The 24,750-nt window shown below is 44.9% G+C and overlaps 1 protein-coding gene across 4 annotated transcripts in view; it reads left to right on the top strand.

Moving 5' to 3' along the window:
• The first annotated feature begins 267 nt into the window (after positions 1 to 267).
• KCTD15 (potassium channel tetramerization domain containing 15) overlaps positions 268 to 24,750 on the top strand; it is a 109,715-nt gene continuing 85,232 nt past the window's right edge. The window contains exons 1-2 of one of the 4 annotated variants that reach the window (XM_067470960.1): positions 268 to 425; positions 18,578 to 18,756. In XM_067470960.1, coding sequence (XP_067327061.1) covers positions 18,593 to 18,756 — 164 coding nt within the window. In that variant the 5' untranslated portion in view covers positions 268 to 425; positions 18,578 to 18,592. The other 3 variants (XM_067470959.1, XM_060788460.2, XM_060788462.2) reach the window with 3 other exon arrangements.

Genomic DNA, 24,750 nt, shown 5'->3' with positions numbered 1-24,750 from the left:
CGAGGAAAGCAACGAAAGCGGGAGCAAGAGAGGCGGCGGGGGGGGGGGGTGAGAAGGGGGGTTCACACAAAGGGGAGGGGGGAGCCCCGGGGCGCCGTCTTTTCCTCCCAGGCTCTTAAAGGGACAGGAGAGGAAGAAGGGAAGGGAGGAAAGAAAGAAGGAAAGAAGAGGAGGAGGAAGGGCTAAGTCGGAAAGAAGGAGGGAGGGAGGAGAGGAGGAGGGCCGGAGGGAGAGGGAGGCCCCGAGTCACTGAATGAGAGAGAGAGAGAGAGAGAGAGGAAGAGAGAAGGAGGGAAGGAGAGAAAGAGAAGAAGAAGAAGAGAGAGAGAGGGCACAAAGGCAACGGAGGAGGAGGCGGAGGGAAGAGGAGGAAGGAGGCGGAGACCCGGTCAACTCGCAGCCGGGCCCCAAAGGAGGAGGAGGAGGTAAGTCATGGTCGCCTCTCCTTCCTCTTTTCCCTTCCTTCCTTCCTTCCTTCCTTCCTTCCTTCCTTCCTTCCTTCCTTCCTTCCTTCCCCTGTTTCCTTCCAAATGCGTACTTTCCTCCTTGAGAAAAGAGAGAGAGAAAGGGGAGAGCTGGGAGAGAGAGGCAGCCTCTGGGAAGGAGGGAAGGAAAGGAATGAAAGGAGAGGAGAGGGAGGAAAGAAGGAAGGAAGGAAAGGAAAGAGAGGGGGAGAGAAGGAAGGAGGGGAGGAGGGAAGAAAGGAAAGAAAGAAGGGAAAAGGAAAGGGAGTAGAAGAGAGAAGGAAGGAGAAGGAAGAAGGAACGGAGGAAATGAAAGGAGAGGAAGGGAAAAGGAAAAGGGGGAGAGAAGGAGAGAATGGAGGGAGGGAGGAGAGAGGGATAAATGGGGAGGGGAGGAAGGAAAGAGAGGAGGGAAGGAAGGAGGGAAAGGAAAGAAATGAAAGGAGAGGAAGGAAAGAAATGAAAGGAAAGAAATGAAAGGAGAGGAAGGAAGGAAGGAAATGAAAGGAAATGATAGGGAAAAGGGAAGGAAAAAGGAAAGAGAGAGAGAGAGAAGGAGAGGAAGAAAGAGAGAAGAAGGGGAGGGAGGAAAGAAGGACGGAGGAAGGGAAATTAAAAGAGAGGAAAGGGAAGAGAAAAGAAAAGGAGGAGCGAAAGAAGGAAGGAGAGGAGGAGAGAAAAAAGGAGGGAGGGGAGGGAGGAAGAAAAAGGAGGGCGGGAGAGAAGGAAGGAAAGGAAGAGAGATGGAAGAAGGGGAAGGAGGGAGGAAAGAAGGAAGGGAAATTAAAGGAGAGGAAAGTAAGGGAAGAGGAAAGGAGCGAGAAAAAGAAGGGGGGAAAGGAAAAAGGAGGGAGGGAAGGAAGAAGTGAGGGAGGGAGAGAAGGAAAGGGAGGAGAGTGGGAGAAAGTGGGGAGGAAAGGAAGAAAAAAAGGAAGGAAATGAAAGGAGAGGAAAGGAAGGGAAAAGGAAAGGAGGAGAGGAAAAAGGAGGGAGGGAAGAAAGAAGAAGTGAGGGAGGGAGAGAAAGAAGGAAGGAAGGAGAGAACAGGAGGGAGGAGGAGAGAGGGAGAAAGCAGGGAGGGAAGGAAGAAAAGAAGGAAGGAAATGAAAAGAGAGGAAAGGAAGGGAAAAGCAAAGGAGGAGCGAAAGAAAGAAAGAAAGGAGGAGAGGAAAAAGGAGGGAGGGAGAGAAGGAAGGAAGGAGAGAACAGGAGGGAGGGAAGGAAGAAAAGAAGGAAGGAAATGAAAGGAGAGAGGGGGCGAGGGAAAAGAAAGGAGAGGAAAGAAAAGGAAGGGAAAAAGAAAGGAAGGGAGAAGAGGGAATGAAGGAAGGAAGGGAAAAGAAAGGAAAGGGGCTGAAGCCTGAGAGCCTGCCTTGCCCCCACCCGCTGGGCCCAATGTCCCCCTTCCAGAGAGGCTGCCCGTCCCTTCCTGGCCCCCTTCCCCTTCTTTCCCCCCTGCCGTGGAAAATCCGGATGATCTGCTTTGAACCGGATGGGAGGGCGGCGTGGAAGGGGCCTCTGCCTCCTCCTCCTCCTCCACGGGCACTTTCCGGGGCCTTTGCTCCCTTCCTTCCTGGTGTGTTGTGTGTGTGTGTATGTGTGTATGTTGTGTTGCCTGGGGGCTCCTGGCGCTCTCTCCGCCTCCTCCTCTCCTCCCTCCCTCCCTTCCCTCCTTCCTTCCTTCCTTCCCACGCGGGGAAAGAGAGAGTGTGTGTGTGAGAGAGGAGGATGGCCGGCTCGGCGGCGGAGGGGCCCCCGTTCCCCTCCTTCGGGTGACCCCTTAGCGTCACCACCACCACCCCCCCCCCCGAAGAGGAAGAGGAGGAAGAAGAGGAAGGGCCCGGAGCCGCCTGGATGGTACCCCTCCCACGCGGGAAAGGGGGGAGGAAGGGAGGGAGGAGGGAAGGGGAGACTGGCCCCCTTTCGCGGGGGGAATGGCCTTGGGAAAGGAGGGGAGGGCCTCCTTCCCCCCTTCTAAGACTCCCTTCTTCCCCATCTGGAAGCAGAAAGGGGAATGCCTTCCCCATTTCCCCCCAAAAAAGCGGGTCAGAGGAGAGGCGGGGGGGCGGCAGGCAACCTCTTTCCTTCCTTCCCTCCTTCCCTTATCTTCCTTCCTTCCCTTCCTTTACTTTGCTTCCTTCCTTCCTTCTCTTCCCTCTTTCCCTTCCCATATCTTCCTTCGTTTCCTTCCTTCCCTCCTTTCCTTCCTTTACTTTGCTTCCTTTGCTTCCTTCCTTCTCTTCCCTTCCTTCCTTCCTTCCCTTCCTTCCCTTGCTTCCTTCCCTCCTTTCCTTCCTTTGCTTCCTTCCTTCCCTTCCTTCCTTCTTTCCCTTGTCTTTCTTTCTTTCCTACTTTCCTTCCTTTGCTTCCTTCCATTTCTTCCCTTCCTCCCTTCCTTCCTTCCTTCCCTTCCCTTTCTTTCCTTTGCTTCCTTCCTTCCTTCTTTCCCTTGTCTCCCTTTCTTTCTTTCTTTCTTTCCTTCTTTCCCTTCCTTTACTTTCCTTCCTTCCTTCCCTTTCTTTCCTTTGCTTCCTTCCTTCTTTCCCTTGTCTTCTTTCCTTTCTTTTCTTCTTTCCCTTCCTTTACTTTCCTTCCCTTCCTTCCCTCCCTCCCTCCCCTTATCTTCCTTCCATTTTTTCCTTCCTTCCTTCTTTCCCTTCCTTTCCTTCCTTTTCTTTCTTCCCTTATCTTCCTTCTATTCCTTCCTTCCCTCCTTCCATTCCCTTATCTTCCTTTCCTTCCGTCCTTCTTTCCCTTCCTTTACTTTTCTTCCTTTCCTGTCTTCCTTTCTTTCCTTTGCTTCCTTTGTTTCCTTCCTTCCCTCCTTCTCTTCCCTTCTCTTCCTTTCCATTCTTCTTTTCCTTCCCTCCTTTCCTCCCTTCCTTTACTTCCTTTCCTTTCTTCCTCTCCTTCCCTTCTTTCCTTCCTTCCTTCCCTTCCCTTTGCTTTCTTTCCTTCCTTCTCTCCTTAATTTCCTTCCCTTCCTTTGATTTCTTTCTTTCTCCCCTTCTCTTTCCTCCTTTCCTTCCCCCTTCCTTCCCTTTCATCTCTTCCCTCCCTTCTTCCCCACCTTTCATCCCAAACTCTTCTGCTTTTGATGGGAACCTTTCTCTCCTACCTGAATGGAGTGTGGCAGTGGCAGTTACTCTTTCCTTCCTTCCTTCCTTCCTTCCTTCCTTCTTTCCTTCTCTCCACCAACTCTTCTGATTTTTATGGGACCATTTCTTTCCTAACTGGATGGGTTTGGGGGGCTATTCCTTGTCTTGCTTCCCAGGAAAAATAAATGTCAGAAAGAAGGGGAAAGGTGGTTGTTATCACTTTCTCTCTCTCTTTCTCTCTCTCTCTTTCTCTTTCTTTCTCCCCCCAACTCTTCTAGTTTTTATGGGGGCCCTTTCTTTCTTCGCTACCCGGATGGATGAGAAGATCCATTCCTTCTCTTGCCTTCTTCTAACTCAGAGGGAAAAGGGGGGATCAAGGGAGAGGTGAAAGGATGGCAGGCATCCTTCTCTCTCTTTTCTTTCTGCCTCTCTCTCCTCTTTCATCTCAAACACTTCTGGTTTTAGTAGGATCCCTTCTTCCTCAACCAGATGGGTTTGCTTCCCAGGAAAAAGGGATTTCAAGGGAGAGGCGAAAGGGTAGAAGGCACCTCTCTCTACCTTTCCCCCTCTCTCTCTCCCTCTTTCCCTCTTTCTTTCTCTCTTTCCTTCTTTGTTTCTCTCCCTTTCTGATTTTAATCAAAACTCCTGGAAGATTTTTTTGGACTTCTTTTTGCATGGAAAATGCAAGGAAATGATTTGGTGACTTTGGGTTGAACCCCAAAATGAAGGGGTTCAAGGGAGAGGCGAAAGGGTGGAAGGCAACAGTCCCTTTCCCTCTTTCTCTTCCTTCCTTCCTTCCTTCCTTCCTTCCTTCCTTCCTTTCTTTCTTTCTTTCTTTCTTTCCTCTTCTGATTTCAATAAAAATTCCTGGAATAGGCCTTTTTGAGACTTCTTTTTGCATGGAAAATGCAAGGAAATGATTTGGTAACTTTGGACTGAACCCCAAAATGAAGGGGTTCAAGAGAGAGGCGAAAGGGTAGAAGGCCCCTTTTCCTCTTTTTCTTTCTTTCTTTCCTTCTTTCTTTTTTTCTTTCTTTCCCCTTCTGATTTCAATCAAAACTCAATCAAAAAGAGGCCTTTTTTGGATTTTTTTTTTTGCGTGGAAAATGCAAGGAAATTATTCAAAGAGGAGGCAAAAGGGATGAAAGGCATCTTTCTCTTCCTTTCCCTCGTTCTTTCTTTCCTTCGTTCCTTTCTTTCTCTCCCCTTCTGATTTCAATCAGAAGTCCTGGAAAAAGAACTTCTTTTTGCATGGAAAATACAAGGAAATGATTCAAGGAGTAGGCAAAAGGGGTGAAAGGGATCTTTCTCTTCCTTTTCCTTTCTCTCTTTCCTTCCTTCCTTCCTTCTTTCCTTCCTTCCTTCCTTTCTTTCTCTCCCCTTTGATTTCAAGCAGAAGTTCTGGAAAAAGAACTTCTTTTTACATGGAAAATGCAAGGAAATGATTCAAGGAGGAGGCAAAAGGGGCGAAAGGCATCTTTCTCTTCCTTTCCCTTTCCCTCTTTCTTTCTTTCCTTCGTTCCTTTCTTTCTCTCCCCTTCTGATTTCAATCAAAAGTCCTGGAAGAGGACTTCTTTTTGCATGGAAAATACAAGGAAATGGTTTGGTAACTTTGGGCTGAACCCCAAAACGAAGGGGTTCAAGGGAGGCGAAAGGGTGGAAGGCACCTTTTTCTCACTTTTCTTTCCCTCTTTTTCTTCTCTCCTTCCTTCTTTCTTTCTATCCCCCTGGAAGAGGACTTCTTTTTGCATGGAAAATGCAAGGAAATAATTTGGTAACTTTGGGCTGAACCCCAAAACGAAGGGGTTCAAGGGAGAGGCGAAAGGATGGAAGGCACCTTTTTCTCACTTCTTTCCCTCTTTCTTTCTCTCCTTCCTTCTTTCTCTCTATCCCCCTGGAAGAGGACTTCTTTTTGCTTGGAAAATGCAAGGAAATGATTGGGTAACTTTGGGTTCTGAGGAATGGAGGAGGAGGATGGTGATGATGATGATGAGAGGGTGGATGTTGGAGAGCCAGGGATGAAGGAGGAGGCGATGGGCAGAACTGCTGGGAAGTCCTGCTTTTCCTTCTCTCTTTCTCTCTCTCTTTCTCTCTCTCTCTCTTCCTTTCTTTCCATGCCCTTGATTCTGCGTAATGTCTCTCAGTTAAAAATCTTTAATAGTCATAATAAAATGCCTGGGGCGAGAGCCAGCCGGCTGTGGCGCCAGGCGGCGGCAGGAGAAGGAGAGATGCAGGCCTCAGGCCTCCGGATGGAGGGATGGAAGAAGGAGGGAGGGAAGAAGGGATGGAGGGGGCAACGCAGCAGCCCCAGGGCACCCCCAGCCCTTGCCCTCCTCCTCCTCCTCTTCTTCTCTGTTGTGCAAGCCGTGTGCAATGTGCAAGGCCACCCCCGCCACACAGACACATGTGTGTGTCCCAGGCTTTGCCCTGCCCACTTCCACCCCACCATTGGCTTCATCTCCTGCAGAGAGACATCTCCTTGCTTCTTCCCCTTCTTCTTTCTCCTTTCCTCCCTTCTTTTCCCCTTTCTTCCCTTCTTTCCCACTTCCCCCACTTCTTTCTCCCATCCTTTTCTTTCCTCCTTCTATTCCTCTTTCTCCTTTCTTCTCTTCTTTCCCCCTTTCTTCCTCATTCCTTCCCTCCCTTCTCCCCTCCCTCTCTTCTTTCTCCCTTCCTTTCCTTTCTTTCTCCTTCCTTTCTTTCCCCATTCTTTTCTTTCTCTTTTCCTCCCTTCCTTTCCCCTTCCCACTCTTCTTTCTGTTCTCCTTTTCTTCCTTTCTTTCCCCTTCTTTTCTTCTTTCTTTTTTCCTCTCTTCTTTCCCCCATTCTTCCCCCTTCCCTCTCTTCTTTTTCCTTTCTTTCTTCTTCCTTTCTTTCCCCCTTCTTTTCTTTCTCCTTTCCTCCCTTCTTTTCCCCTTTCCACTTTTCTTTCTGTTCTCCTTTCCTTCATTCTTCCTTTCCCCTTCTTTTCTTCTTTCTTTTTTCCTCTCTTCTTTCCCACATTCTTTTCCCTTCTTTCCCCTTCCCTCTATTCTTTCTCCTTTCCTATCGTTCTCCTTTCTTTCTTTTCCCCTCTTCTTTTCTTTCTCCTTTCCTCCCTTCTTTTCCCCTTCCCAGTCTTCTTACTGTTCTCCTTTCCTTCCTTCCTTCCTTCCCCCTTCTTTTCTTCTTTAATTTTTCCTCTGTTCTTTCTCCCATTCTTTCCCCTTCCTCCCCTTCTTTCCCCTTCCCTCTCTTCTTTCTCCTTTCATTTTTTTCTCCTTCTTTCTTTCCTCCTTCTTTTCTTCTTTCTCCTTTCCTCCCTTCTTTTCCCCCTCCCTCTCTTCTTTCTGCTCTCTTTTCCTTCCTTCCTTCCTTCCTTCCTTTCTTTCTTTCTTGCTTTCTTTCTTTCTTGCTTTCCCCTTCTTTTCTACTTTCTCCTTTCCTCCCTTCTTTCTCCATTTCCCCCTCCTTCCCTTCTTTCCCCTTCTCTCTCTTCTTTCTCATTTCCTTTACTTACTTTCTCCTTCCTTTCTTTCCCCCTTCTTTTCTTCTGTCTCCTTTCATTTCCTTCTTTTCCCTTTCCTTCCTCCTTCCTTCCTTTCTTTCTCCTTCCCTCTCTTCTTTCTGCTTCCCCTCCTTTCTGCTTCCCTTCTCCCCCCTTTCTTTTTTCTTTCTCCTTTCCTTTTCTCCTTTCCCCTATTTCATCCCATTCTCCCCCCCTTCCCTCCTTTCTTCCCTTCTTTCTCTCTTCCTTCTTCCCTTTCCTTCATTCTCTCTTTCCCTCTTCTTTCTCCTTTACTTTTCTTATTTTCCACTTCTATCCTCTTCTTTCTGCCTTTCCTCCTTTCCCCCCTTTCCTCCTTTCTCCTTCCCCTCCCTTTTCCCTTTCTTTCTCTTCCTTCCCCTTGCATCAATTCCTTTCCTCTTCTATCCCTTCCCTTTCTCCCTTCCCTTCCTTCTTCGTTCCATCCCTTCTTTCCCTCTTCTCACCCTTCTTTCATCCTCTTTCATCCTTTTACCTGGGAAGAAGCTTGAAAGGAGCTTTTAGGATGAGAACTCAGAACAGCATGAAGCATCTGATAGGAAACTTCCTTCCTTCCTTTGCGTATTTCCATCCTGTATGAAACTCATATGCTTTGGTTCTGTTGAACATAGCAAGGTTGACTTTGGGAGCTTCTTCCAACCACGTGTATTCCCCTCCTTTCTCTGTTTTTCTCACTCTGTTCTTTCTTGGAGGACGACTGGTGGATTATGGGATTCTTTGCACTTTCTATACACGTCTATTAGTGGGTTTTGCAAAGGCCCAACATTGTTTTGGTTTTGAAAGCCAAACATTGTCAACGCCAGTGACATTCAGTTTTTCTCCAGGGCTTGAACTGAGTTATATGGTCAGTGTAGACTCATATTGTGCAAACTGAACTGCATTATATGCCCAGTGTAGATCCACATCATGCAGTTCAAACTGCATTATATAGTCAGTGTGGAAACATATCCTGCAACTTGAACTGCATTATATGCCCAATGTAGATCCATATTGCGCAGCTTGAACTGAGTCAGTTTAGATCCGTGATGCGCAGCTTGAATTATATTGAACTGCATTATATAGTCAGAGTTGATCCATATCATGCAGCTTGAAATGTGTTGAACTGCATTATATGCCCAATGTAGATCCATATTGCGCAGCTTGAACTGAGTCAGTTTAGATCCGTGATGCGCAGCTTGAATTATATTGAACTGCATTATATAGTCAGAGTTGATCCATATCATGCAGCTTCAAATGTGTTGAACTGCATTGTATGCCCAGTGTAGATCCACACTGCGCAGCTTGAACTGCATTATATAGTCAATGTTGATCCATATTATGCAGCTTGACTTGTATTGAATTGCATTATATGGTCAGTGTAGACCCATGTCATGCAGTCTGAACTACATTATATGCCCAATGTAGATCCATATTGCGCAGTTTGAACTGCATTATATCGTCAATGCTGATCCATATCATGCAGCTTGACTTGTATTGAACTGCATTATATGGTCAGTGTAGACCAATATCATGCAGTCTGAACTACATTATATGCCCAATGTAGATCCATATTGCTCACTTTGAACTGCACTCAACTCCATTATATGGTTATTGTGGATCCATATCATGCAGCTTGAATTGCACTATATATATGCAAATGCAAATAGTCAGCGTAGACCCATGCCATGCAGCTTGAACTGCATTATATAGTCAATGTAGCCCCTTAATGTGCACCTTAAACTGCATTATATGGTCAGTATAGACCCATATCATGCGGTTTGAACTACATTGAACTGTATTATATGCCCAATGTACATCCATATTGCACAGCTTGAACTGCACTGAACATTATATGGTCATTGTAGATCCATATCATGCAGCTTGAATTGCATTATATATATGGTCAGTTTAGACCCATACCATGCAGCGTGAACTGCATTGAACTGCATTATATAGTCAGTGTAGACTCATATCATGCAGTTTGGACTCCATTACATATGCCCAGTGTAGATCCATACTGCGCAGCTTGAACTGCACTGAACTTCATTATATACCCATTGTGAATCCACATGATGCAGTTTGAATTGCAATGTAGGCCCCTTCAATGTAGCCTGAACTTCATTGAACTGCATTATATAGTTTGCGAAGACCCGTATTGTGCATCCTAAACTACATTATATGGACAATGTAGATCCATATTGCGCAGCTTGAACTGTGCGATATGCCCATTGTCGATCCATATCATGCAGCTTGAATTGCATTGAACTACATATATATAGTCAGTGTAGACCCATATTATGCATCTTAAACTGAATTATATGTCCATTGTAGATCCATATTGCGCAGCTTGTAATGCAATAAATTGCACTGTTGTAGATCCATATCATGCAGCTTGAATGGCATGCCGGGCAGCTTGAACGACATTGAACTGCATTATACAGTCAGTGTAGACCCATATTGTGTATCTTAAACTGCATTATATGTCCAGTGTCCAGTGTAGATCCATATTGCGCAGCTTGAACTGCAGTATACTGCTCTGTTGTAGATCCATATCATGCAGCTTGAATAGCATGCCATGCAGCTTCAACAACATTGAACTGCATTATATAGTCAGTGTAGATCCATATTGCACAGCTTGAATGGCATTGAACTGTATTATATAGTCAGTGTAGTTCCATTTTGCGCAGCTTGAATGGCATTGAACTGCATTATATAGTCAGTGTAGACCCATATTGCGCAGGTTGAATGGCATTGAACTGTATAATATAGTCAGTGTAGACCCATATTGCGCATCTTGAATGGCATTGAACTGCATTATGTAGTCAGTGTAGACCCATATTGTGCATCTTAAACTTCAATATATATCCCGTGTAGACCCATAATGCGCAGCTTGAACTGCACTATACTGCACTATTGTAGGTCCATGTCATGCAGCTTGAACAATATTGAACTGTATAATATAGTCAGTGTAGACCCATATTGCGCAGCTTGAATGGCATTGAACTGCATTATATATTCAGTGTAGACCCATATTGCGCAGCTTGAAAGGCACTGAACTGTGTTATATAGTCAGTGTAGACCCATATTGCGCAGCTTGAATGGCATTGAACTGTATTATGTAGTCAGTGTAGACCCATATTGCGCAGCTTGAATTGCATTGAACTGCATTATGTAGTCAGTGTAGATTCATATTGTGCAGCTTGAATGGCATTGAACTGTGTTATATAGTCAGTGTAGACCCATATTGCGCAGCTTGAATAGCATTGAACTGCATTATATGCCCATTGTAGTTCCATATCATACAGTTTGAACTGCATGACCTGGGTCTACACCGACCTTATAAATGCAGCTCAGTCTGCACTCTTTGGCAGCGTAGACCCAGCCGTAGCCACAGGGAAACAGAACGCATGTGCAGGAATAGATTTGCACCAACATTTTCCCTTTGGAACAAAAAAAAAAACAACAACACCCTGCCGTTTCCATTTCTCGTCTTAAATGGGCATGAAGGAATTAAACTGTGCCAGTGAATAACAGCATTAGTTTCAATTATTTCCCCTCCCCAAATCCTGGCAACCATAAAAGTTTGGGTTTTTACATCCTTAATTAGCCTGCTTTCCCATCTGTATTTCTGTTTTAAGTGCCGGAGTGCTTTGATTTAAACTTGGCCTCCCCTTCATCCCTCCCTCCCACTTCCTTCTTCGTTCCCTCCTTCTTTCTATCTATCTTTTGTCTTCCCTTCTCTTGCTTTTCTCCCACCTTTGGCCTCCTATTCTCCTCCCTTACCTGATTGCAGAGGCAGTTTGGTGCAGTATAGTACAGTTCAAGCTGCGCAATATGGATCTACTCTGTCCATATAACTTTTTCTCTATACACACAAACATGTGTGTACAGCAACATGGCTTCCTATGGCCCTGAGCTATGTGCAAATGTGGGGAGCGCCTCCATCCAGCCCCAGTGTAGTCAGTGTAGACCCATATTGCGCAGCTTGAATGGCATTGAACTGCATTATGTAGTCAGTGTAGACCCATATTGCGCAGCTTGAATGGTATTGAACTGCATTATGTAGTCAGTGTAGACCCATATTGCGCAGCTTGAATGGCATTGAACTGCATTATGTAGTCAGTGTAGACCCATATTGCGCTGCTTGAACGGCAAAACAAACTTTTGAAGCCCGATTTCAATGTCTCGCATCCCTGAGTGTGTATGAATAGGAAGATATCCTTTCAGAGAGAGAAAGAAAGGGAGGAAAAGGAGAGGCAACACCCTGGAAATGTCTGCCGCCGTCTTTCAGCGTTCCCTGCCTCGAGGCATGCATGCGCCCGAGGGCCTTGGAGTTGAATGGCGCGCTCACAACCGCCTTCTGTTTACCTTTTATGGTTAAAATAACAGCTTTTTTTGCAAAGGAGCAACTTTGCAAAAGGGAACAAACGGCTCAGATTGGGTGAAACTCATCTCAGGCAGAAGCGGAGCTGGTTTAATCACCCCTAGAGAGCTGAACAACTGCGAGCTCAATGGGACACAAAACCATTTTGTGTGTAAATGAGCATGGGATGGCGGTGATATTCGCTTTCCATGGGCAAATAGTTTTTACAAGCAGCCGTTTGAGGCAGGGAGCGAGCGGAGGAAGGCAGCAAGGATGGTGCGAAGGCACCTGGTGGGAAGAGGCATGCGCGCGCATGAGAGGCGGCAGCGTCTATGCACACACATGCAAAGGCAATGGGCATGGCGGACCTATGGCACCGTCCATCCGCAGGAAGGTCCCTTCCCACATTCATTCATTCATTCATTCATTCCAAGGGAGACAGGCAAGGGAAGGCCCCAAAGCATTGCATTTATAGTGCATAATACTCTTAGGTAGGCAGACTGCACATAGGGTCAGTGCGCTTCCATGATGCACCTTCTCCCTTTTGCTGAGAAAGGCCTCAAAATACTGAAAAGGAGTCTCATTTGGGAAGCTTTAGGTCAAAACAAGAGATTTAAATGTGTTGTTTCGGAGCATTCCTTATGGAAGCTTAAAGTATCATCTCTCTATTACTAAGTCAAAACAGAGTTTATAATGTTTTGTTTTAGTGCCTTCATTAGAGAAGCTTAAAGTATAACTTGGATGTCTATCTGTCTCTCCCTCCCTCTCTCTTTATCCATCTTTCTATCGATCTCTCTATTTATCTCTCTGTCTCTCTATCTTTCTATCTCTCTATCTGCCTCTCTGTCTATCTCTGTCTCTCTGTATCTCCATCCATCTCTCCATCCATTTCTCCATCCATCTCTCTTACTCTCTATCCATCTCTCCATCCATCTCTCCATCTCTCTGTATCTCTATCCATCTCTCTTATCTCTATCCATCTCTCTATCTCTCTGTATCTCTATCCATCTCTCTATCCATCTCTCTATCTCTCTATTTCTCTATCCATCTCTCTATCTCTATCCATCTCTCAGTATCTCTATCCATCTCTCCATCCATCTCTATCCATCCCTCTATCTCTCCATCCATCTCTCTATCTCTCTGTACCTCTATCTATCTCTCTATCCATCTCTCTATCCATCTCTCTCTCTGTATCTCTCTATCCACTCTCTATCTAGCTCTCATATCTCTGTATTTGTTTCTCTATCTAGCTCTCTGTTTTTCTATCTATCCATCTCTCTACCTCTCTCTATCTCTCTATCCATCTGTCTATCTCTATCTCTATCTGTCTCTCTATTGAACTCTCATATCTCTGTCTCTACCTCTCTCTCCATCTCTCTCTCCCTCTTTCTATTCATCCCCCCTCTCTCTATCCATCTCTCTATCTGTCTCTATCTCTATCCATCTCTCTATCCATCTCTCTCTCTGTATCTCTCTATCCACTCTCTATCTAGCTCTCATATCTCTGTATTTGTTTCTCTATCTAGCTCTCTGTTTTTCTATCTATCCATCTCTCTACCTCTCTCTATCTCTCTATCCATCTGTCTATCTCTATCTCTATCTGTCTCTCTATTGAACTCTCATATCTCTGTCTCTATCTCTCTATCCATCTCTCTCTCTCTCTTTCTATTCATCCCCCCTCTCTCTATCCATCTCTCTATCTGTCTCTATCTCTATCCATCTCTCCATCTCTCTCTAGCTATCTAGCTATCGCTCTATCAATCTCTCTTGTCTATCTATCTATCTATCTATCTATCTATCTATCTATCTATCTATCTCTTTCTCTATCTCTCTATCCATCTCTCTATCTCTATCTGTCTCTTCGTCTCTCTATCTCTGTTTCTCTATCCATCTCTCTATCTCTCTCTGTATCTCTTTATCCATGTCTATCTATCTCTCTATCCATCTCTCTATCTCTCTCTGTATCTCTCTATCCACATGCCCCCCCCCCCCCTCTCATCTCTCTGATATACATTTTGCTCTAACTCAAAACAAGACTTGAAAAAATGTTAGTTTGGGGCATTCCTTAAAGAAGCTTCAAGTATAACCTATCTATTATCTATCTATCACTAAGTCTAAAGAGAGTTTTAACGTTTCGCCTGCACGTTTCGCCTGCATAGATGCAGGCGAAACGTCAGGAGAAAATGCTTCTGGCACATGGCCATACAGCCAGGAAAACTCACAGCAACCTGCCATAGATGCAGGCGAAACGTCAGGAGAAAATGCTTCTGGCACATAGCCATACAGCCAGGAAAACTCACAACAACCTGCCATAGATGCAGGCGAAACGTCAGGAGAAAATGCTTCTGGCACATGGCCATACAGCCAGGAAAACTCACAACAACCTGCCATAGATGCAGGCGAAACGTCAGGAGAAAATGCTTCTGGCACATGGCCATACAGCCAGGGAAACTCACAACAACCTGCCATAGATGCAGGCGAAACGTCAGGAGAAAATGCTTCTGGCACATGGCCATACAGCCAGGAAAACTCACAACAACCTGCCATAGATGCAGGCGAAACGTCAGGAGAAAATGCTTCTGGCACATGGCCATACAGCCAGGAAAACTCACAACAACCCAGTGATTCCAGCCATGAAAGCCTTCGACAATACAAAGTATATATCTGTTTCTATCATTTATCTTTCTAACATCTATATATCTATCTATTGATGAGTCTATCTCTAAGTCAAGACAGAATTTAATACATTTGTTTTAGTGCTTTCCTTAAAGAAGCTTTGAGTATCACCAATGTATCCTCTGTTTATCTATCATCAACCCAATCAACCATCTATCTATCGCATCTAGCTTTGAGTATCACCAATGTATCCTCTGTTTATCTATCGTCAGTCCAATCAACCATCTATCTATCTGTCTAGGGATTGATCCCAGTGTTGTGTTATGGTCTTTGTAGTCCCGGAGGGGAAAGGAAAGTCATTCCAAGTGTCTTGACAGTAAAAAGGCTGTTGACAGTTCGGCGTGCCGTCTCCGTCTCCGGCGACATAACAATAAACCCCGGGAACGGTGCCGTTTTGCTTGGCTTTGTTCATGTGCCATCTGCACCCATCATTCCAGGCTCCCATTGGATTGCGACCCACATCTGCCCCGTTTGGGTGGGCCGTGGCTTCTTCCCCATTGTTCTCTGCCTCTGAGAAGTGAGTGGGAGGCGAGGGACGGTCCTGCCCAAGGAAAGGTATAATAGGAGGGCTCTAATAGAGAGAGAGAGAGAGAAGAGAGAGAGAGGCACATGATCCGGAGTGAGGCATGAAGCCTTGCCGCCCGGTGCCGAACAACGCCTTGGAAGCCAGCCCCATTGGGCGCCAATGGACTTTCTTTCAAGTAAGCGTGCTTATGATTGGGCATCGCCTCCCTCGCGCCTGGCAGGAGACCCAAACCCAACACAGAGCGGCTCCTGCCTCACTCAAACCGATTCGGGAAAGGGAAGATGATCTGCAGGAGAAGCATTTGGATGGTAGATACAACTTTGCATGGATTGCGACGATCGTTGCCAGGCTCCTTCGCGTGCCTTCGCTCTTTAGTGTGCTTTCCCTCCCATTTGGGAATGTGTCTGTTGTGCCGGATACATACAGTGGCTAGTTTTCTCTGTTTCGGGTCTCATTCGTTGTAACAGACTCTCTTTTGTTGCAGAAATAGCTCTTTTCTCTGGTTTTTGGGGGACGATGGGTTAAACTGGATCAGAACCAAGGCAGGCAGAGGCAGTGTTTACCTTTTGGAGTTTGAATAAGAGTGCGCATTTGGTGCCAAATAAGAGAGATGGAGAGAGAGATAGGGAGATAGAGAGACATATAGATAGGGAGAGAGAGATGGATAGAGAAATAGAGAGATGGATAGGGAGAGAGCGAGTTTGATAGAGAGATAGAGAGATGGATAGAGAGAGGTGGGTAGAGAAATAGAGAGATGGATACAGCGATAGAGATATAGATAGAGAGACAGACAGATAGAGATATGGATAGACAGACAGGTAGAGAGATAGAGAGATGGATAGAGAGACAGATAGATAGATAGATAGATAGATAGATAGATAGATAGATAGATAGATAGATAGATAGAGAGATAGATAGAGAGATAGATAGAGAGATGGATAGAGAGATGGATAGAGAGATGGATAGAGAGATGGATAGAGAGAGAGACGGATAGAGAAATAAAGAGATTGATAGAGAGATAGAGATGTGGATAGAGAGACAGATAGATAGATGGATGGATGGATAGATAGAGATGTGGATAGAGAGACAGACAGACAGATAGATGGATAGAGAGATGGATAGAGAGATGGATAGAGAGATGGATAGAGAGAAAGAGATACAGATATGGATAGAGAAATGAGATTATCCATGGCTAGAGATAGATAGAGAGATGGATAGAGAGAGAGAGACGGATAGAGAAATAAAGAGATTGATAGAGAGATAGAGATGTGGATAGAGAGACAGACGGAGAGATGGATAGAGAGAAAGATGCCGATATGGATGGAGAGAGAGATGGATAGAGAAATAGAGAGATAGATAGTGAGACAGAGAGAGATACAGATATGGATAGAGAGAGAGAGAGAGAGAGAGAGAGAGATGGATAGGGAGAGAAAGAGATTGATAGAGAGATAGATAGAGATGTGGATAGAGAGGGGTGGATAGATAAATAGAGAGATGGATAGAGAGATAGATAGATAGATAGATAGATAGATAGATAGATAGATAGATGAATAGAGAGAGAGATACAGATATGGATAGAGAGATGAGATGGATAGAGAAATAGATGGATAGAGAGAGAGATGGACAGAGAAATAAAGAGATTGATAGAGGGATAGATAGAGATATGGATAGAGAGACAGAGAGGGAGATGGATAGAGAGAGATACAGATATGGAGAGAGAGAGATGGATGGATACAGAGATGGATAGAGAGAGAGATACGGATATGGATAGAGAAATAGAGAGAGAGATACAGATATTGATAGAGAAATGAAATGGATAGAGAGAAAGATACAGATATGGATAGAGAGAGAGATACATATATGGATAGAGAGAGAGATGGATAGAGAAATAGAGAGATGGCTAGAGAGATAGATGGAGAGAGAGATACAGATATGGATAGAGATATGAGATGGATAGAGAGAGAGATAGAAAGATGGATAAAGAGATGGATAGAAAGAGAGGCAGATAAAGAGATTCGAATAAGAGCGCATCTTTTGTGCCCAATAAGTGAGATAGAGAGAGAAATAGAGAGATAGAAATATGGATAGGGAAATAAAGAGAGAGAGAGAGAGAGAGAGAGGGATAGAGAGAGAAATGGATAGAGAAATAGAGAGATAGAGGTATCGATAGAGAAACAGATAGAGAGATGGATAGCGAGAGTTACAGATATGGATAGAGAGATGAGATGGATAGAGAGATTGAGAAAGAGATGGATAGATAGAGAGATGGAGAAAGAGATTCGAATAAGAGCACATCTTTGGTGCCGGTGGGGACGTTGGTTGTGTGTCTGCCTATCTGTAGCTGTAGTATTTGATGCACCCGCAAAACTATCATCTGTCATTGATTTTGTCAAAAAGCAAGTTCTTTGGCTTTTGTGGGGAGACGTGACGTCTTTGCCGAAGATGACTCACCGTATCCGGGAGAAAATCTCTCGCTACTCCTTTTCAGGAATCCAATCTTTCTTCTCCTTCATGTCCAAACGTGGATGATGATCTCCTCTCCGCTTGGACTGATGTTTTGCATCAGCGTCGCTCTCCGGTGGTTGATTTCCGAGTCCATTTCGGGCACCAAGAAGAGAGAGAAGAAAGATATATTTGGGGGGCGATACATCTTTGAAGACCACGGCAACCAAATAGTCAATCAGGCAAATAGTTAATAGTCTTGGTTTTGGTGCCACAGTTGCGACAAAGTCTTCAGATTGCTGATCTCTTCCGCCCGTTTCCATGTATTTTAGGATTTCTCAGGTGATTTCTAATGGGAGTCGGTTGTGTTTTGGTCAGGTGTTTTCCAAGTTATGTTTCAATCAATGGCAAAAGGTGGGAAAAGGTTAGCAGAATATTGTAAATACAACCCAAGAAAACGAAACGAGGCTTAAGAACATTTCCTAGCTGTGCTGTTTACCATGTATTGTTTATACTCCGAAATAAGTAAATGCAATGAGTGTTTTGTGTCGCTTGTATGGCTTTGTCACAGATCCAATTAGTCACCTGTGTCTCATTCTGATGTTGTCTTGTGCCGAGCGAAGCGACATTCATATTCATCAGAAGGCAACGCTTGATCTTTCTCGTTCCTTTGCAGCTTAAGGTGTGTTGTCTTTGCGCTGATCCGAAACGTTATACGTTTCAGTCGAAATCAGTATTGGATATGTTTGCTGTCAATGTCGTTAAAATGCAAGGAAAGTATTTGCTATCATGAGGTTATGTGTGCGTTTGTGTGACTTGAAACGAGGTTACAGAACTCTTGGAAACGGTGCGCTAAGGATCAAAAATAGTCGTATTTTTTTTTGTCCGAAGCTTGCTTTCGATCGGAAAGTTGGGAATTTGATAACGTAATCGGTATCCCTTTATTATCCTTCAAAAGCAACCCAAATAGTTCCGAGTTTGAACGTGATTCGAGCCTCAACGATGCGCCCGGGGAGCTGAGGAAGTCACTAATTTAGAGGTGTCTCGTTACGGAGACAAACTTGCAAAAATAACCCCCCGAACCCTAATTCGCAAATTGGCTCTCCGTTTGTCGGGGGGATATTTCACATCTCGCGCAGGAGCCGGCGACCTTTAATTAGAATTTTGCAGTTTGTTTTCAGCCCCTGGAGGCTGACACCTTGGAAAAGATTCCTTTTTCTTCTCGATGTCTTGGTGCTAATAAGCATCTTTTTTTCCCCCCTTCTTCGCCCGCCGGTCCTTTGAAGAGGGCGATGCAAACACACTTAATTACGGAGGTGGCGGCAATTTGTAAGCGGAATATGCGATCAGGCAGAGGCACAAGCGATCTGATGAGATGCTGTGATCGCGCCCCGGAATGAAGGCGGGCGGCTACGCGGAGATAGATAGATAGAGAGAGAGAGAGATGGATAGGTCGCGGGAATAATCACCCTTCCCTTTTGTTCTCTCTTCCCGGGGCTTTAGGAGGAAGGAAGAGCAATGTCCCGGCTGTCCTTAACGCGCTCCCCGGTTTCGCCCCTGGCCGCTCAAGGGATCCCTCTGCCAGCGCAGCTCACCAAGTCCAATGCACCCGTCCACATCGACGTAGGAGGACACATGTACACCAGCAGCCTGGCCACCCTCACCAAGTACCCCGACTCCAGGTAAGCCAGCCCTACTCAGAACTTCCGCCTCACCTGGTGCCCACCTGAAGCACCTGTTGTGATCATGATGCTTTGTCCAGAGTACCTGTTGCAATCATGGCAACACCTGTATTCAATCTGATTTTGCATTGAGGAATGCCATTTTAGTATTGTGTTTCTAATTATTTGTGTCTTCTCCCTTACCTGGAGACACCTGTATTCCCCAATACATGCCCCCCCCCCACCTGTCCTAATGATGCTGTGTGCAGAGTACGTGTTACGGTCGTGGGGACACCTGTATTCAACCTGATTTTGCACTGAGGAATACATTTTAGTATTGTATTTCTCATGCTTTGTGTCTTCCTCTTTACTTGGAGACACCTGTATTCCCCAATACATGCCCCCTCCCCCACCTGTCCTAATGATGCTATGTGTCTTCACCATTATCTGGAGACACCTGTATTCATTGATACACGTTCCCTCTACCTGTCCTAATGATGCTGTGTTCAAAATATCTGTTGTAGCATGGGGATACCTGTATTCAACTTGATTTTGCCCTGAGGAATGCCATTTTAGTATCGTATTTCTATGAATATGTATCTTCACCCTTACCTGGAGACACCTGTATTCACTGATATATGCCCCCCCACCTGTCCTAATGATGCTGCGTTCAGAGTACCTGTTGTAGTATGGGGATACCTGTATTCAACCTGATTTTGCCCTGAGGAATACCATTTTAGTATTGTATTTCTAATGATTTGCATCTTCCTCCTTACCTGGAGACATCTGTATTCCCCAATACATGCCCCCACACCTGTCCTAATGATGCTGTGTCCGGAGTATGTGTTACGGTCATGGGGACACCTGTATTCAACCTGATTTTGCCTTGAGGAATGCCATTTTAGTAGTATATTTCTAATTATTTGTGTCTTCCTCCTTACCTGGAGACACCTGTATTCCCCAATACATGCCCCCCACACCTGTCCTAATGATGCTGTGTCCAGAGTATGTGTTACGGTCATGGGGACACCTGTATTCAACCTGATTTTGCCCTGAGGAATGCCATTTTAGTAGAATATTTCTAATTATTTGTGTCTTCCTCCTTACCTGGAGACACCTGCATTTGCCAATACATGTTTCCTCCCCTACCTGTCCTAATGATAACATGTCTGGAGTACATGTTACAGTCAAAGGGACACCTATATTCAACCTGATTTTGCCCTGAGACATGGCATTTTCGTATCGTATTTCTATGGATATGTGTCTTCCCCCTTACCTATCTTATTAAACACCTGTTGCGGTCATAGGGCTACCTGTGTTCAACCTGATTTTGCCCTAACGAATGCCATTTTGGCATCCTATTGCTCTGATGAGAGAGATTGTAGTGGAAAGTCAGCTCTGGGTGTTTTTCCCCCGTTACCTGTCCCAATGATGTTGTGTCCTGAGCCCCTGTTGCAGTCATGGGGACACCTGTATTCAACCTGATTTTGCCCTAAGAGATGCCATTTTAGTATCTTAGTGTTCTATTATTATTATTATTATTATTATTATTATTATTATTATTATTACCCCACTTTTTATCTCCACAAGGAGACTCAAAGCAGGATATGTGGTTTCCCCCCCTATCTGTCTTATTTAGCATGTCTTGTGGTCATAGGGACACCTGTATTCAGGTGTTTTCCACCCTACCTGTCCTAATGATGCTGTGCCTAGAGCCCCTGTTGCGGTCATGAGGACACTTCCATTCAACCTGATTTTACCCCAAAGGATGCCATTTTAGTATCGTATTGTTCTAAAGATATGTGGCTCCCACCTGTCTTATTAAACACCTGTTGTGGTCATGGGTATTACTGATATATGGTTTTCCCCTTACCTATTCTAATGATGCTATGTCGAGAGTACCTGTTGCGATCATGGGGACACCTGTATTCAACCCGATTTTGCCACAAGAAATGCCATTTAGTATCATATTTCTAATGATATGTGTCTTCCCTCTTACCCGGAGACACCTGTATTCACTGATACATGTTCCCTCTACCTGTCCTAATGATGCTGTTTTCAGAATACTTTTTGTAGCATGGGTATACCTGTATTCAACCTGATTTTGCCATGAGAAATGCCATTTAGTCTCATATTTCTAATGATATGTGTCTTCACCCTTACCTGGGGACACCTGTATTCAGTGATACATGTCCCCCCCACCTGTACTAATGATGCTGTGTTCAGAATACCTGTTGGAGTAAGGGGGGATACCTGTATTCAACCTGATTTTGCCCTGAGGAATGCCATTTTAGTATTGTATTTCTAATGATATGTGTCTTCCCCCTTACCTGGAGACACCTGAATTCAGTGATACATGTTCTTCCCCCCCCCCCCACCTGTCCCAATGATGCTGTGTTCAGAATACCTAATGTAGTATGGGAATACCTGTATTCAACCTGTTTTTGGCCTGAGAAATGCCATTTTTATATCGTATTTCTCATTATATGTGTCTTCACCCTTACCTGGAGACACCTGTATTCATTGATACATGTTCCCTCTACCTGTCCTAATGAAGCTGTGTTCAGAATACCTGTTGTGATCATGGGGATACCTGTATTCAACCTGATTTTTCCCTCAGGAATGCCATTTTAGTATCGTATTTCTATGAATATGTGTCTTCCCCCTTACCTGGAGACACCTGTATTCACTGATACATGTTCCCTCTACCTGTCCAAATGATGCTATGTCCAGGGTACCTGTTGAGGTCATGGAGACACCTGTATTCAACCTGATTTTGCCACGAGAAATGTCATTTAGTCTCATATTTCAAATGATATGTGTCTTCCCCTTACCTGGAGACACCTGTATTCATTGATACATGTTCCTTCTACCTGTCCTAATGATGCTGTGTTCAAAATACCTGTTGTAGCATGGGGATACCTGTATTCAACCTGATTTTGCCCTAATGAGATGCCATTTTAGGATCTTAGCCTTTAAATAGTATTATTATTATTATTATTATTATTATTATTATTATTATTATGTTTATTTATGTCCCCCCCCCCCCCCACCTGTGTCCTTAAGCACCTGTTGTGGTCATGGGGATACCTGTATTCAACCCGATTTTGCCCAAAGGGATGCCATTCCAGTATCTCATTGCTCTGGTGATATGTGGTTTGCCCCCCTACCTGACTTATGAAGCACCTGTTGCAGTCATGGCTACACCTGTATTCACTGATAGGTGTTTTGTCCCTTACCTGCCCTAATGATGCTGTGCCCAGAACACCTGTTGTGGTCATGGGGATACCTGTATTCAATCTGGTTTTGCCTTAAGGGATGCCATGTTAGTATATTGCTGTACCCCACCTGTCCTATTCAGCACCCTCCAGTAATCAAAATTCAGCATATCAGGTCTGTGTGCCAACTCTGGTCCAGATCCATCGGTGTTTGGGTTCACAGTGCTCTCTGGATGTAGGTGAACTACAACTCCCCCAAATTTGGTGAAATTTCACCCAAAGACCTCCAGTCTTTTTTGATGGTCATGGGGGCTCTGTGTGACAAGTTTGGTCCAATTCCCTCTTTGGTGGAGTTCAGAGTACTCATTGATTGCCAGGTGAACTATAAATCCCAGTACCTACAACTCCAAAATGTTGAGGTCAATTCCCCCCCCCCCCCCCCCCCAAACCCACCAGAGTTCAAATTTGGGCACATCGGGTTTGCACGCCAGGTTTGGTCCAGATCCATCACTGTTTGCCTTCATAGTGCGCTCTGGATGTAGGTGAACTACAACTCCTATAAAGTTGGTCTTCCCTGGAGACTAGGACGCAATGGAATAATGGCTTCAAACTACAAGAGAGGAGATTCCATCTGAACACGAGGAAGACCTTCCTGACTGTGAGAGCCGTTCAGCAGTGGAACTCTCTGCCCCGGAGTGTGGTGGAGGCTCCTTCTTTGGAAGCTTTTAAGCAGAGGCTGGATGGCCATCTGTCAGGGGTGATTTGAATGCAACATTCCTGCTTCTTGGCAGAATGGGGTTGGACTGGATGGCCCAGGAGGTCTCTTCCAACTCTTTGATTCTATGATTCTATGGGACTTCTGTATGCCGAGTTAGTTCCAGGTGCATCATTGGTGGAGTTCAGAGTGCTCTCAGATTGCAGGTGAACTATACATCCCAGGACCTACAACTCCTATAAATGATGGTGAATTCTCCCCAAACCTCTTTAATATGTTGAGTCGCTAATCATCTCTTCTGTGTGCCACAGAATAGAATAGGAAAGGTTTAAGGTATAAGTGGTGGGCGGGGTCATGCAAATTCCACACCAATGGAGAGAGTCAGAAACACTGGGATGCCTGTGGTGGAGGAAACCACAATATATCTCTCTATATAAAAATGTAATGTTCGTTTGTGGGATTAGCAGAACTCAAAAACCACTGGACGAATTGACACCAAATTTGGACACAAGACACCTAACAACCCAATGTATGTTCATCACTCAAAAAAAGTTGATTTTGTCATTTGGGAGTTGTAGTTGCTGGGATTTATAGTTCACCTACAATCAAAGAGCATTCTGAACCCCACCAACGATTGAATTGAACCAAACTTGGCACACAGTTCTCCCATGACCAACATAAAATACTGGAAGGGTTTGGTGGGCAGTGTCCTTTGGTTTTGGAGTTGTAGTTCACCTACATCCAAAGGTGACTGTGGACTCAAACAATGATGGATCTGGACCAAACTACACGAATACTCAATATGCCCAAATGTGAACACTGGTGGAGTTTGGGGAAAATAGAATCTTGACATTTGGGAGTTGTAGTTGCTGGGATTTATAGTTCACCTACAATCAAGGAGCATTCTGAACCCCACCAATGATGGAATTGAACCAAACTTGGCACACAGTTCTCCCGTGACCAACAGAAAATACTGGAAGATTTTTGGTGGGCAGTGTTCTTTGGTTTTGGAGTTGTAGTTCACCTACATCCAGAGATCACTGTGGACTCAAACAATGACGGATATGGACCAAACTCTACAAGGATACTCAATATGCCCAAATGTGAACACTGGTGGAGTTTGGGGAAAATAGAATCTTGACATTTGGGAGTTGTAGTTGCTGGGATTCACAGTTCACCTACAGTCACAGAGCATTCTGAACCCCACCGATGATAGAATTGGGCCAAACCTCCCACACAGAACCCCCATGTGGGTGACAACAACGCGGGGCAGGGGACGGCTAGTGTGTGTATATATGTATGTATTTGTGCTTGTGTTTGTGTGTGTGTGTATTGCTAATAAAAACTTGTAAAAATTCTCAAAAATCAGTGGATGTATGAAACATTCTGAAACTTGGGCAGGTAACAGTGGCAAATGTGTTTTACCATTGTAGCAAGTTTTATCCCAATAGCTGTAAACACGAGGGAGAAAGGAGCCCTGGAAGCTTCCCCAGTTGCACAATCGCATAATGAAAAAATAACGAAAATTACATTACATCGTTATAGTTAGGATACGCGCCCCTTACAATATTTTTGGAAACACTTTCGAAGCAATTCATCATCCTCCCATTTAGTAATGAGTATTGAAACATAGAATCATAGAATCCAAGAGTTGGAAGAGACCTGATGGGCCATCCAGTCCAACCCCATTCTGCCAAGAAGCAGGAATATTGCATTCAAATCACCCCTGACAGATGGCCATCCAGCCTCTGTTTCAAAGCTTCCAAAGAAGGAGCCTCCACCACGTTCCGGGGCAGAGAGTTCCACTGCTGAACGGCTCTCACAGTCAGGAAGTTCTTCCTAATGTCCAGATGGAATCTCCTCTCTTGTAGTTTGAAGCCATTGTTCCGCGTCCTAGTCTCCAAGGAAGCAGAAAACAAGCTTGCTCCCTCCTCCTCCCTGTGGCTTCCTCTCACATATTTATACATGGCTATCATATCTCCTCTCAGCCTTCTCTTCAGGCTAAACATGCCCAGCTCCTTAAGCCGCTCCTCATAGGGCTTGTTCTCTAGACCCTTGATCTGCTCCCTCCTCCCTGTGGCT

The sequence above is a fragment of the Anolis sagrei genome, chromosome 8, assembly GCF_037176765.1.
Source record: "Anolis sagrei isolate rAnoSag1 chromosome 8, rAnoSag1.mat, whole genome shotgun sequence".
Taxonomy (NCBI): Eukaryota; Metazoa; Chordata; class Lepidosauria; order Squamata; family Dactyloidae; genus Anolis; species Anolis sagrei.
The sequence above is the reverse complement of the archived record's forward strand: the minus strand, read 5'-3'. Positions and strand labels throughout refer to the sequence as shown.